At 46.9% G+C, this 12,238-nt stretch overlaps 1 protein-coding gene across 3 annotated transcripts in view; it reads left to right on the top strand.

Moving 5' to 3' along the window:
• The window catches only part of LOC115315482 (serine/threonine-protein kinase Nek7), a 33,657-nt gene extending 31,366 nt beyond the window's left edge, over positions 1-2,291 (top strand). For all 3 annotated transcript variants that reach the window (XM_040209090.1, XM_040209089.2, XM_040500519.2), the window contains one exon: positions 1,782-2,291. In XM_040209090.1, coding sequence (XP_040065024.1) covers positions 1,782-1,898 — 117 coding nt within the window. In that variant the 3' untranslated portion in view covers positions 1,899-2,291. The remainder of the gene's footprint in view (positions 1-1,781) is intronic.
• Positions 2,292-12,238: the final 9,947 nt, after the last annotated feature.

Raw genomic sequence — 12,238 nt, 5'->3', positions numbered from 1 at the left:
TTTTTTCGCAGTTTTTTCAAGCCATTAAAACTTTTTGAGCACATTTTCTAGGAAATCAGTTTGCAGAATTAAGACAACGAAATATCTAATAGGCCTCAAAATAACATTATGATATGTGCAGATGCGAACCACGTCTAGGGGAATTGGAAAACGAAAAGACCACATGCGAAAAAAAGAACACTGTTGATATGCTCACAACAGCGCGCAAGCGATAAACGGTCAGATAAGTGGTCAGAAGCGAGCGTGAAGTGTGCTGCGAGCAGCCTTCCGCGTTCGCCGCCAGCTGATAGAGTGGGCAGGACACCCCTCGAGCGGGTCGTTCCATGTTGCACCACGTGACTAGCTTAGTTTCCGCGAATGGCACCAGTCTAGCGCTGCCCGGAGAAAGCTGCACGCTCGCGCGTTATAGACAAGTGTGATTAGGACTGTACCTACGTCCCAAGCATTCCTTTGATGCTTGGGTAATTTAGCCCCCACATTGCACATTGCCAGCAAAAAAAAAAAAATATACTTAGGGGTACATTCTACAGCAAACATGTGAGAACAGCAGGGCGCATCTTTCGAAAACCTGGCCTCCAGCATACACTCGACGCCTCCTGGTGTGCTTGGGCTGCGCATGCACACGAGAGTCGCATGAGATGCCCAAGCGCCATCGAAGCTGGGAAGCTCGCACTGGAGGCGAGACAACCGAAGCTGCTCCCTGTCATTCTCACTCTGTCTGTGACTAAACTATGGTTCGTCCGCACTGGTGCTGTTGTTCCCGTCGTCATTGCTGCTACGTTCTCAAAGCAAGATGTCGGCGTCGTTCAACGAAATCTGGCACCTCGCAAATCACCGTGTCAACTGCATCTTCTGCGCCTGCTCGGTGATCGCGTTTCCCGTCACGGGGGGTAGGACCGATCGCGCACTTCTCCGACGTACGTTGCGAGCTTGGCCTCTCCAGAAGGCATCAGGGCCTATCCAGACTTTGGCCCGTGGAAGCCCCCTCGTTTGTCGTCATAATTAAGATCCTGTGCCGTTGCAGACGCCACTTTAGCACCGTCCACTCCAACGGGTTGAACTTGCATCCGGCAATGCAGTTGTTGGTTGCTTTCGGATCAAGAATGGCCGTAAACGAGCATTGAAAACCTAAACTGCCCGGATCACTTGTGTCAATGCGGAGAAACGTCGATTGCACCCCAGCACGGTTACACGATCTCGACACTTGCGATCGTGCATCGTACAAAAAGAAGCGGCGGGGAGCGAGGTTGTTCCAGTGGATGTTCTGGAGTGGCTCTTACATTGAGTGCCGCCACCCCCGGGAGTCGAGCGCGTCGTTCACCGTCGTACAGTGGTGCTAATTTGTGAATCGCAATTCAATAATACTTGTTCGTGCAATTTTAAAGAAAAAAAAATAGAAGTGCGTACAGAATGGGCGGGGGCTCAATGCTGCAAGTACAATTGGCTGAACTCGTAACAAGCAGAGGTGTTCTTGATATTGCAATTGTTTTGTTTTTGTCAGTGGAGGAATGCTTTACCCCCCTGCCCCCTTCAGATTTAAAAAATAAAAAAAATGGGTCGACCTAGAGTTGTGTAAATACAGTAATACGAGTGGAGGCATTTCAAAGTGTTTCTCGTTAAAAAAAACGCTCAACTGCTATCGCACTTTAATTCGGATGAAACATCTAAGCCAAGCAATTTTCTCGTTTTTTGTTTTGGAGGGGGCAAATTTTTGCCTGTACGCTGAAAGCTGGGAAGAAATGTTCCATGTTCATTATCATCTCCATGTCTCACTATTCCAGTTGCGAGCTCTGGTGGCAGTGTGCATCGATCCCATCCCCGAGAAGCGCCGAGACATCAGCTACGCCAGCCGGGTCGCGAACCAGATGCACCTGCGCTTCTCCAAGGCGACCTCATAGGAGGGTGGCGAAGAACCGCACACAGATGACGCCGTATTCCGGAAAGGCATTCTCAATATTCTACTCTAGTCAACTGAGGGCAGGCTTTGCACAATTGTGCATTCTTGTTACAAGCCAACAATACTATACTTGTTCAATGTTTCAATGTTCACAACTCGGAGGCAGCCAATAATGACGAGGCCTTGGCCCCGCTGCAGCTTGCATTTACAAAAGTGTTCAAAGTCAAGAAAAGGCACGCTATTTTTGTAACACTTTTGGCTGCTAGTATTTTCTACAAGTTGTTTTACACTGCCCAAGAAGAGTCACGTGGCCCTCAACTGTTATGCAAGACCTTAGAATTTGGTAATTGCAAAGTGTACAATTTTCTGCTAAATAAATTTGTTCTTTTGTTTTCTTGTTTGCCTCGTTGTGCGGCGCAGGTACTGGTGGCGATGCCGCTGCATTGAAACTCTTCACAACTGTCTTTCATCAGCCTCGTGCTTCGGCAACTTTTGCTCTAGTGGTACTGTTGAAACTTGTAAAAGCAACTTAGTTATTCTGCCACTTGTATTTACACGATGCAGGGCAGAAAAGCTCATGTAGCTAATGCTTCTGTTTGGATCACTGAACTAGCATAATAAGCTTAGTGTTTTGTCCAATATTGATCATTTCTACTCTAATGAGTCGGAGAGCTTAATTTTTTGCTTTTAGAGAACATGCTGCTCTGTTTGAAGTCTTTAAGGTTAACTCCAACATTGTTTTCGTTTTGATATCTTCAGTGCTCGCAAAACATTACATACAAATACTGCAACCATTTATACAAAATAGTTTCAACATGAAGTATGCTACACGGCATTATGAAAAAGCATTGCGAAAAATTGCTTACTACCGCAAAAAATGTGCTGCATGTTGAGAGATTTGCCTTCAACTAGTTTGCTGTACGATGCTTACAATGGGTTCTTCAGTGGAACAAGTGTGCAAAATGTTGCAAGTGTAAAAAAAAATTTTTATTTTTGCTGAAACGTCTTTAGAATTGGAGCGCCTGCAGTGGAAGAAACGCATGTACGTGAGCTGTTCTGTAGATGTGCAGAGAGTACAAGGAACAACCACGTGAGTATTTTGCAGCGATGACTGCCGATGGGGAGGGAGGGGGGAAGTGGAGAGGGACAGCATTGCCTCTGCTGAGTGGGGTTTTACGTTTGTACATGAGCATTTTTTGTCGCAAAGGGGCACCAACAGCTACCGCTGTAAGAATTTCGCTAACAAGTTTTGCATAATTCGGTACCAATTCAATCCAATGTCACGGGAGGAGCCTATTTAAGCAACATGTCGTGGTCTTGTGTGACCCTTAGTCCGTTATTGACTGGCTTGGAAACTCGTTGTAGGCACTATGATTTTGTCGGCCGTGACCAGTGTTTATATTACCCCTGCTCCCACATGCCATAACAAACGCCTGGTTTTAATTTTTCAAAAACCAATTACTCGGAATTTTTGTGCACAATAATGCATCTTTGACTCTGACTGCAAATTCTGACAGCTGGCAAAGATGATGAAAACACCCAACGACTACCTGCCGAGGAAGGTATTTGTCAGATACATGAGAAACCATCCAACTTTGTAAAAATAAATTCTTGAAAAAAGCAAGAGTTGTACTAAAGTGCTTACCCTGCTACATTTTACCAAAATGTGAGGAATTTGCACCGGCATTGCACCATAACTAAATTTCACTTTAATAATATTGGAAATATAATACTTTGATTTCGCTACCCGGCACGATCATTACAACAGGCTTGTGAGAGTTTTCAGAATTCCGTTTATTGCCTCGAATAACATACTATTGGGTTTGATTTTCTATCAAGCACAGTACTTGGAGTTTCACAATATTTCTCGTGTTTGTCATTTTGCGTGTCATGCTTTACCCTGCGACACATCTGATCGTGTGTTAAAGGGAAAGCACTCCTCCAGAGCAAGCTGCAGAGTAGGCATCGTCATTTTTTGTGTCGTGCTTTCCCCCACGACACATTCGATTATGTGCTAAGGGGAAAGCACTCCTCCAGAGCAAGCTGCAGAGTAGGCATCGTCATTTTGCATGTGCTTTGCCCCGCGACATATCTCATCCGTGTGCTAAGGGGAAAGCACTCCAGATCAGGCTGCCGAGTAGGCATCGCCATTTTGCGTGTCATGCTGCAGAGTAGGCATTGCCAATTTGTGTGTCGTGCTTTGCCCCGCAACACATTTGCATCCGTGTGCTAAGGAGAAAGCACTCCTCCAGAGCAGGCTGCAGAGTAGGCATCACCATTTTGCGTGTCATGCTTTGCCCCGCAACACATCCGCATCCGTGTGCTAAGGGGAAAGCACTCCTCCAGAGCAGGCTGCAAAGTAGGCATTGCCATTTTGCGTGTCATGCTTTGCCCCGCAACACATCCGCATCCGTGTGCTAAGGGGAAAGCACTCCTCCAGAGCAGGCATTGCCATTTTGTGTGTCATGCTTTGCCCCGCAACACATCCGCATCCGTGTGCTAAGGGGAAAGCACACTTCCAGAGCAGGCTGCAAAGTAGGCATTGTCATGCTTTGCCCCGCAACACATCCGCATCCGTGTGCTAAGGGGAAAGCACTCCTCCAGAGCAGGCATTGCCATTTTGCGTGTCATGCTTTGCCCGCAACACATCAGCATCCGTGTGCTAAAGAGAAAGCACTCCTCCAGAGCAGGCTGCAGAGTAGGCATCACCATTTTGCGTGTCATGCTTTGCCCCGCAACACATCCGCATCCGTGTGCTAAGGGGAAAGCACTCCTCCAGAGCAGGCTGCAAAGTAGGCATTGCCATTTTGCGTGTCATGCTTTGCCCCGCAACACATCCGCATCCGTGTGCTAAGGGGAAAGCACTCCTCCAGAGCAGGCATTGCCATTTTGCGTGTCATGCTTTGCCCCGCAACACATCCGCATCCGTGTGCTAAGGGAAAGCACACTTCCAGAGCAGGCTGCAGAGTGGGTATTGCCATTTTGCGTGTCATGTTTTGCCCCGCAACACATACGCATCCGTGTGCTAAGGGGAAAGCACTCCAGAGCAGGCTGCAGAGTAGGCATCACCATTTTGCCCCGCAACACATCCGCATGCTAAGGGGAAAACACTCTTCCAGAGCACGCTGCAGAGTGGGCATTGCCATTTTCCGTGTCATGCTTTGCCCCGCAACACAACCGCATCCGTGTGCTAAAGGGGAAGCACTCTTCCAGAGCAGGCTGCAGAGTAGGCATTGCCAATTTGCATGTCATGCTTTGCCCCGCAACACATCTGCATCCGTGTGCTAAGGAGAAAGCACTCCTCCAGAGCAGGCTGCAGAGTAGGCATTGCCATTTTGCATGTCATGATTTGCCCCGCAACACATTCACATCCGTGTGCTAAGGGGAAAGCACTCCTCCAGAGCAGGCTGCAGAGTAGGCATTGCCATTTTGCGTGTCGTGCTTTGCCCCGCAACACATCCTCATCCGTGTGCTAAGGGGAAAGCACTCCTCCAGAGCAGGCTGCAGAGTAGGCATTGCCATTTTGTGTGTCATGCTTTGCCCTGCAACACATCCGCATCCGTGCGCTAAGGGGAAAGCACCCCAGAGCAGGCTGCAGAGTAGGCATTGCCATTTTGCGTGTCATGCTTTGCCCCGCAACACATCCGCATCAGTGTGCTAAGGGGAAAGCACTCCTCCAGAGCAGGCTGCAGAGTAGGCATTGCCATTTTGCGTGTCATGCTTTGCCCCGCAACACATTCGCATCAGTGTGCTAAGGGGAAAGCACTCCTCCAGAGCAGGCTGCAGAGAAGGCATTGCCATTTTGCGTGCGATGCTTTACCCCGCAACACATCCGCATCCGTGTGCTAAGGGGAAAGCACTCCTCCAGAGTAGGCATTGCCATTTTGCGTGTCATGCTTTGCCCCGCAACACATCCGCATCCGTGTGCTAAGGGGAAAGCACTCCTCCAGAGCAGGCTGCAGAGCAGGCATTGCCATGTTGCGTGTCGTGCTTTGCCCCGCAACACATCCGCATCCGTGTGCTAAGGGGAAAGCACTCCTCCAGAGCAGGCTGCAGAGTAGGCATTGCCATTTTGCGTGTCATGCTTTGCCATGCAACACATCCGCATCAGTGTGCTAAAGGAAAAGCACTCCTCCAGAGCAGGCTGCAGAGTAGGCATTGCCATTTTGCGTGTCATGATTTGCCCCGCAACACTTTCGCATCCGTGTGCTAAGGGGAAAGCACTCCTCCAGAGCAGGCTGCAGAGTAGGCATTGCCATTTTGCGTGTCATGATTTGCCCCGCAACACTTTCGCATCCGTGTGCTAAGGGGAAAGCACTCCTCCAGAGCAGGCTGCAGAGTAGGCATTGCCATTTTGCGTGTCATGATTTGCCCCGCAACACATTCACATCCGTGTGCTAAGGGGAAAGCACTCCTCCAGAGCAGGCTGCAGAGTAGGCATTGCCATTTTGCGTGTCATTATTTGCACCGCAACACATTTGCATCCGTGTGCTAAGGGGAAAGCACTCCTCCAGAGCAGGCCGCAGAGTAGGCATTGCCATTTTGCGTGTCGTGCTTTGCCCCGCAACACATCCGCATCTGTGTGCTAAGGGCAAAGCACCCCTCCAGTGCAGGCTGCAGGTATGCTTCACCATTTTGCGTGTCATGCTTTGCCCCGCAACACATCCGCATCCGTGTGCTAAAGGGAAAGCACTCCTCCAGAGCAGGCTGCAGAGTAGGCATTGCCATTTTGCATGTCATGCTTTGCCCCGCAACACATCTGCTAAGGGGAAAGCACTCCTCCAGAGCAGGCTGCAAAGTAGGCATTGCCATTTTGCGTGTCATGCTTTGCCCCGCAACACATCCGCATCCGTGTGCTAAGGGGAAGGCACTCCTCCAGAGCAGGCATTGCCATTTTGCGTGTCATGCTTTGCCCCACAACACATCCGCATCCGTGTGCTAAGGGGAAAGCACACTTCCAGAGCAGGCTGCAGAGTAGGCATTGCCATCTTGCATGTCATGCTTTGCCCCGCAACACATCCGCATCCGTATGCTAAGGGGAAAGCACTCCTCCAGAGCAGGCTGCAGAGTGGGTATTGCCATTTTGCGTGTCATGTTTTGCCCCGCAACGCATCCGTGTGCTAAGGGGAAAGCACTCCAGAGCAGGCTGCAGAGTAGGCATCACCATTTTGCCCCGCAACACATCCGCATGCTAAGGGGAAAACACTCTTCCAGAGCACGCTGCAGAGTGGGCATTGCCATTTTGCGTGTCATGCTTTGCCCCGCAACACATCCGCATCCGTGTGCTAACGGGGAAGCACTCTTCCAGAGCAGGCTGCAGAGTAGGCATTGCCAATTTGCATGTCATGCTTTGCCCCGCAACACATCCGCATCCGTGTGCTAAGGAGAAAGCACTCCTCCAGAGCAGGCTGCAGAGTAGGCATTGCCATTTTGCGTGTCATGCTTTGCCCCGCAACACAATCGCATCAGTGTGCTAAGGGGAAAGCACTCCTCCAGAGCAGGCTGCAGAGAAGGCATTGCCATTTTGCGTGTAATGCTTCACCCCGCAACACATCCACATCCGTGTGCTAAGGGGAAAGCACTCCTCCAGAGTAGGCATTGCCATTTTGCGTGTCATGCTTTGCCCCGCAACACATCCGCATCCGTGTGCTAAGGGGAAAGCACTCCTCCAGAGCAGGCTGCAGAGCAGGCATTGCCATTTTGCGTGTCGTGCTTTGCCCCGCAACACATCCGCATCCGTGTGCTAAGGGGAAAGCACTCCTCCAGAGCAGGCTGCAGAGTAGGCATTGCCATTTTGCGTGTCATGCTTTGCCCCGCAACACATCCGGATCTGTGTGCTAGGGGGAAAGAACTCTTCTAGAGCAGGCTGCAGAGTAGGCATTGCCATTTTGCATGTCAGGCTTGTTCACTGACGCTGCCTATGCATTCGCGATTTCGTTGCACCAGGATAAAAAAAGTGTGTTCATTTCGCGCGCGGGTGGGGAAGGGGGGGGGGGCGGGTCAAAATTTTGACTTCCGAGTTGGGAGTGCGTTTAATATGCGAGTGAAAAAAAAAAGTCGAAATTTTGAGTCGACTTGGGGGTGCGTTCATTGTGCGAGTAAATACGGTAATCACGCCTCTCATTTTTTCATTTTATCGCTTGTCTGTTTGGATAGTTCTAGTTCACTCTAGATTTGTCATAGGTACTAGGCTAGAACCTTCCTAAATCTAGAGCATGTATAGCCGCAGCGCTCTGCACTGGGTCAGTCTTACGCTAGTGCTTATGTTGGCGACTCAAATGAGCACTTCACACCACGCTTTATGGCAGCCTTTCAATTCTAAGAAAAAAACAAATCAGTAATGGCTTGTTTGTGTTAACTGCGTCCCACTCTGTATATGCCGCCTTGAATACATAGTGGACTATCCGGCTATTCCGACTCTGAGACTCCTGACAAATCTGGGTATCCAATACACTCCAGGACAATTTGTTGAACTACCAGAAATAATTTAAATATACAGTTGACTTAATAATACAAAGGTCATGAGGACAAAGAGACACTTCGAATTAAGCATACTTCAAATTAGAAATGTAAACTCAAACCTTTTTTGTTGTTTTTTTTGTTCGATATTTACTGGGAGAAGTTTATTTTTTCTTGCCTTCGCCAATGGGGATGTGCAGCATTCCACTAACAGATAGGCACGGTATTAACTATGCTCTGCAAATTGAAAAACATTATCAAAAAGAAAACAAAATTTGCAATCCGTGGGGCCCCGGCAGGTTCCGCGTTAGCGACACTTGACCACTCTGCACTAGGGATGTCGCGAACCACCCTAGGTTCGATTTCGAAAGGTTTCGACATTTGCGAAGCGAACTGAGGTTCGATTTCGAAAAATTTCGATATTTTCGTACCGACCGAGGTTCGATATCGAAAAATTCGCAACTTTTGTCCACAGCAGAGTTTCGAATTCGAAAAGTTCGAAGCTTTCACGGTTTCTAAAATTTCAAATTCGAATGTTTCGAATATTTTTTTACTTCAGGTTCGATAAATTCGAAGATTTCGAAATTCTTTGTAAAAAAAATTCGAAAACTTCGAACGCTTCGAATTTTTATAGACATGAAGTTCGAACAATTCGAAGATTTCGAATTTCTTTTTGCATAAAGTTCGAAGGTTTCGATTCTCTTTTAACGCTAAATTAAAAAAAAAATAAACTTCGAAGGTTTTGAATATCTTTCTAATCCAAGTTTTCAAAGTTCGAAGTCCGATTTTCAAGTTCCTAAACAGTTTCAGTTTCAAAAAACGTTTTCACGTCTCACTGGTTTTCACAAAATCAAGTTGAGAGACGTTAGGGTGTCATATCTAGATTCTGCGAAGTTGGTCAGGCAATTAAATGACACGACGAGTGTCCCGGACGTGCTAGAATATTTGCCAGTGCAGAATTCTGACCGCCGGCCCCGGGGGGGGGGGGGGGGCGGGGGGCTTTTAACCTGCATCACGCAGTAGTGATTGCACGAACACACTATTTTACGAGACTCTTCCAGTTCGAAACGGCCAGGGGCGAGCAGGAGGTTGAGGCTCAGAAAAACCGTGAAGCGACCTGGCAAACTAGCTCGCCACCCCTTGCACGCTGGTAGTAATCCGATCCGGTGAAGTTTATAATTGTCCTGGAGGTTTATTTTCTGAGACGGAGGAATCGCCTCGCAAAAAGCACAAAAGCCGACACAACTCGAGGTCGAGGAGCGTTCTACCATACAAGTGGCGTCGGAAGAGGAAAAACGGGGGGAAAGAGGGTAGCGGGGGGGGGGCTTCAGCCTCCTTCTCCCCTTGCAGGTATTTCGGACTGTTAAAGAAAACAATACGGGGAAAGAGGGCGTGGTCGAGCTTATTTTAATCTGAAATTATTTATGCATATGTATAGCTAATGTCGCTCTTCACTGCATAAAAGGTTGCGTAGGTGGTCAAGGCACTGCTCGTCACATGCTTAGTGGTTCGGAAGTTCAAAGCTGTCTTTTCGACCTAAACACCTGTGCCGATAGTAACAAAAGAAAAAAAACAAAAAGAATAAATGCGGGAATAAAAAGCAGGAGAAAAAAAAAACTATCAAGAATTCGTCGGAAGTGTTCTATTCTTGCATATTCAGAGGTTCAGAACTTCAAAACAAGTTTCTTTTACCAAAATGTGTACAGGCTAAAAGAAACACGTCCCAGGAACGTGAAGCGAAAAAAAAAAAAAAGGTTTTCTTTTAATGACGTGCTGAACTTGAACACTACTAGAAATCTTCTCCCATGAGTTAATTTATTCCCTAACGTGAAAAAACAATAAATATATTATTTTGTATTCTGCAGTTGGCAATGATATGTAGTCTGTGGTGTTAATTTAAATGCCATACCTCAAACAACTTAGACGAAAATAAATATCAAGTTTAGGTCATAATTGCATGCAGATACATGTTTGGACATTTCTTCGAAACTCACGTTGAATAACAATAATCACACCTTAAGACGGCACTTACCTAGGCTATACATAGATCATTCTTAAAAAAGTATAACTTATCTACCATGAATAGCTCCGGCTGCAGCGTGCTTCAAATCTGGCACAAACGATAATCGTCAAAAACCCGTCGTCCTTCCTCGCCCCTTCGGGGATTTATTTTTTTAAACCTAAGCATGCCAGAACATTGAAATAAACGACATTGTCTTTCGTAAGGAACGCAGCACCGCGTGTAAAAGTTCGAGAAAAAAAAAATTACGAATGTACCCCACTACTTGAAATCAAATGAAACCGTCCGCCGGTCTTTCGAAGTTCGACGAAAGTCGAACTTTTACCCTAAAAGTTCGAAGTTCGTCGAACTTCTGACTTTTCAGAATTCGAAAGTTCGAAACTTTTCGAATTCTTTTGATAAATAAGTTCGAAAGTTCGAAATTCATCGAATTTTTTGGTCAGTCAAATTCGAAAGTTCGACAAGCATCGAACCTTGCAGCGCAATAAATTCGAAAGTTCGAAAAAGATCGAATTTTTTAGCGTAATAAGTTCGACGGTTCGAAAAGCGTCGACCTTCTTAGCTTAACAGGTTCGAAAATTCGACCGCCGTCGAATTTTACGATATAGACAATTCGAAAAATTGAAATCTTTCGAACCTTTCGAACCGCTTGATTCGATCATCGAAACTTCGATTCGAAAAAAGTTTGCGGCATCCCTACTCGGCACAGAAAGCGACGTGACCATTCTTATAGGCCTAACCACTTGCATGGCATGTCAGTCCGAAAACAGACTACAGATTACGACACATTTGTTGACATAAATATGTTTGATATACAAAACATCTCGTAGGGCTGGGTATGGCCTCAAAGTTTTGTACGGTGTACACGCGCTGCGCTTGTTTCCGGAGCTTTTTTGGCAATTACGCCATGATGCGCAGGAACGATGCTGTCATGCTGACTCGACTTGACTTAGCTTTGCATGGGTTATACACGGTCGATAAAAGTGATAAAGTCTGCACGGGTGCGATATAAACTTGGTCAGCATAATCTTGATGCTTTTTCATGCTCCCAGACTTGCCGGACTTCACGAACACATAAAAAAATCTTTTGAATTAGCCAGTCCCACAGGGTAAACATCCAATTGCTGCACATTTTTCTCGTAGACTTGTATATGTAATTGCTGGGACCATTCGCCTGCTTTTATTTAACCGAAAATTTGAATAAAGCGACTATGAATTATTGAGTCAACTGCATTCCATACATCAAGCGAGAATAGATCTACCATCTGACACTACTACTAAAGCCCATTTAAACTTCATTTTGGTTGTGTGTAACTCTACAGAGTCACCGTTATGATAAAGCTAGACAGTGCCTACCATGTATGACCTGATAGGCACTGTCAGTATAAAACAATCAAATTCCTAGTATGGTCTCTTAGTGCTTAAATGTTCACCATGTATGAATAATTATCATTTTTATTTAACGTGCCCAGAAACCACAATGGCTTTTAGACACGCATACCAAAATAGCACAAAACCCACGGAAGGAAAATTAGTTGTTAAAAGATGTTCAGCCTTTCCACTCTCGTGAAGAAGGAAGACCAGCGGAGCTGTACTCGATACACTGTGTGCTTCTTCGTCGTCGTCTGTTTTTCGCGCTGTCTCCTACGATGAATTTCCACCAACACGCCCAACTAATCATTCTTCTATTATAGCTGGAAAGGTTGCCGCCATCTACGAGCGACGGCGGAAACCATACTGGTTGTGTGCTTGCCGCCATCGCTTATAGATGGTGGTAGCTGTCCAGGTAGGTTTGTGTCGACATACCGGACACGATCTTGGGGAACCTAGCCCTTAACAGCTCCGCTGTAAAAAGCAAATTA

Source organism: Ixodes scapularis, unplaced genomic scaffold, assembly GCF_016920785.2.
Source record: "Ixodes scapularis isolate PalLabHiFi unplaced genomic scaffold, ASM1692078v2 PGA_scaffold3__209_contigs__length_174095766, whole genome shotgun sequence".
NCBI lineage: Eukaryota > Metazoa > Arthropoda > Arachnida > Ixodida > Ixodidae > Ixodes > Ixodes scapularis.
This window is presented reverse-complemented; position numbering and strand designations above follow the sequence as displayed.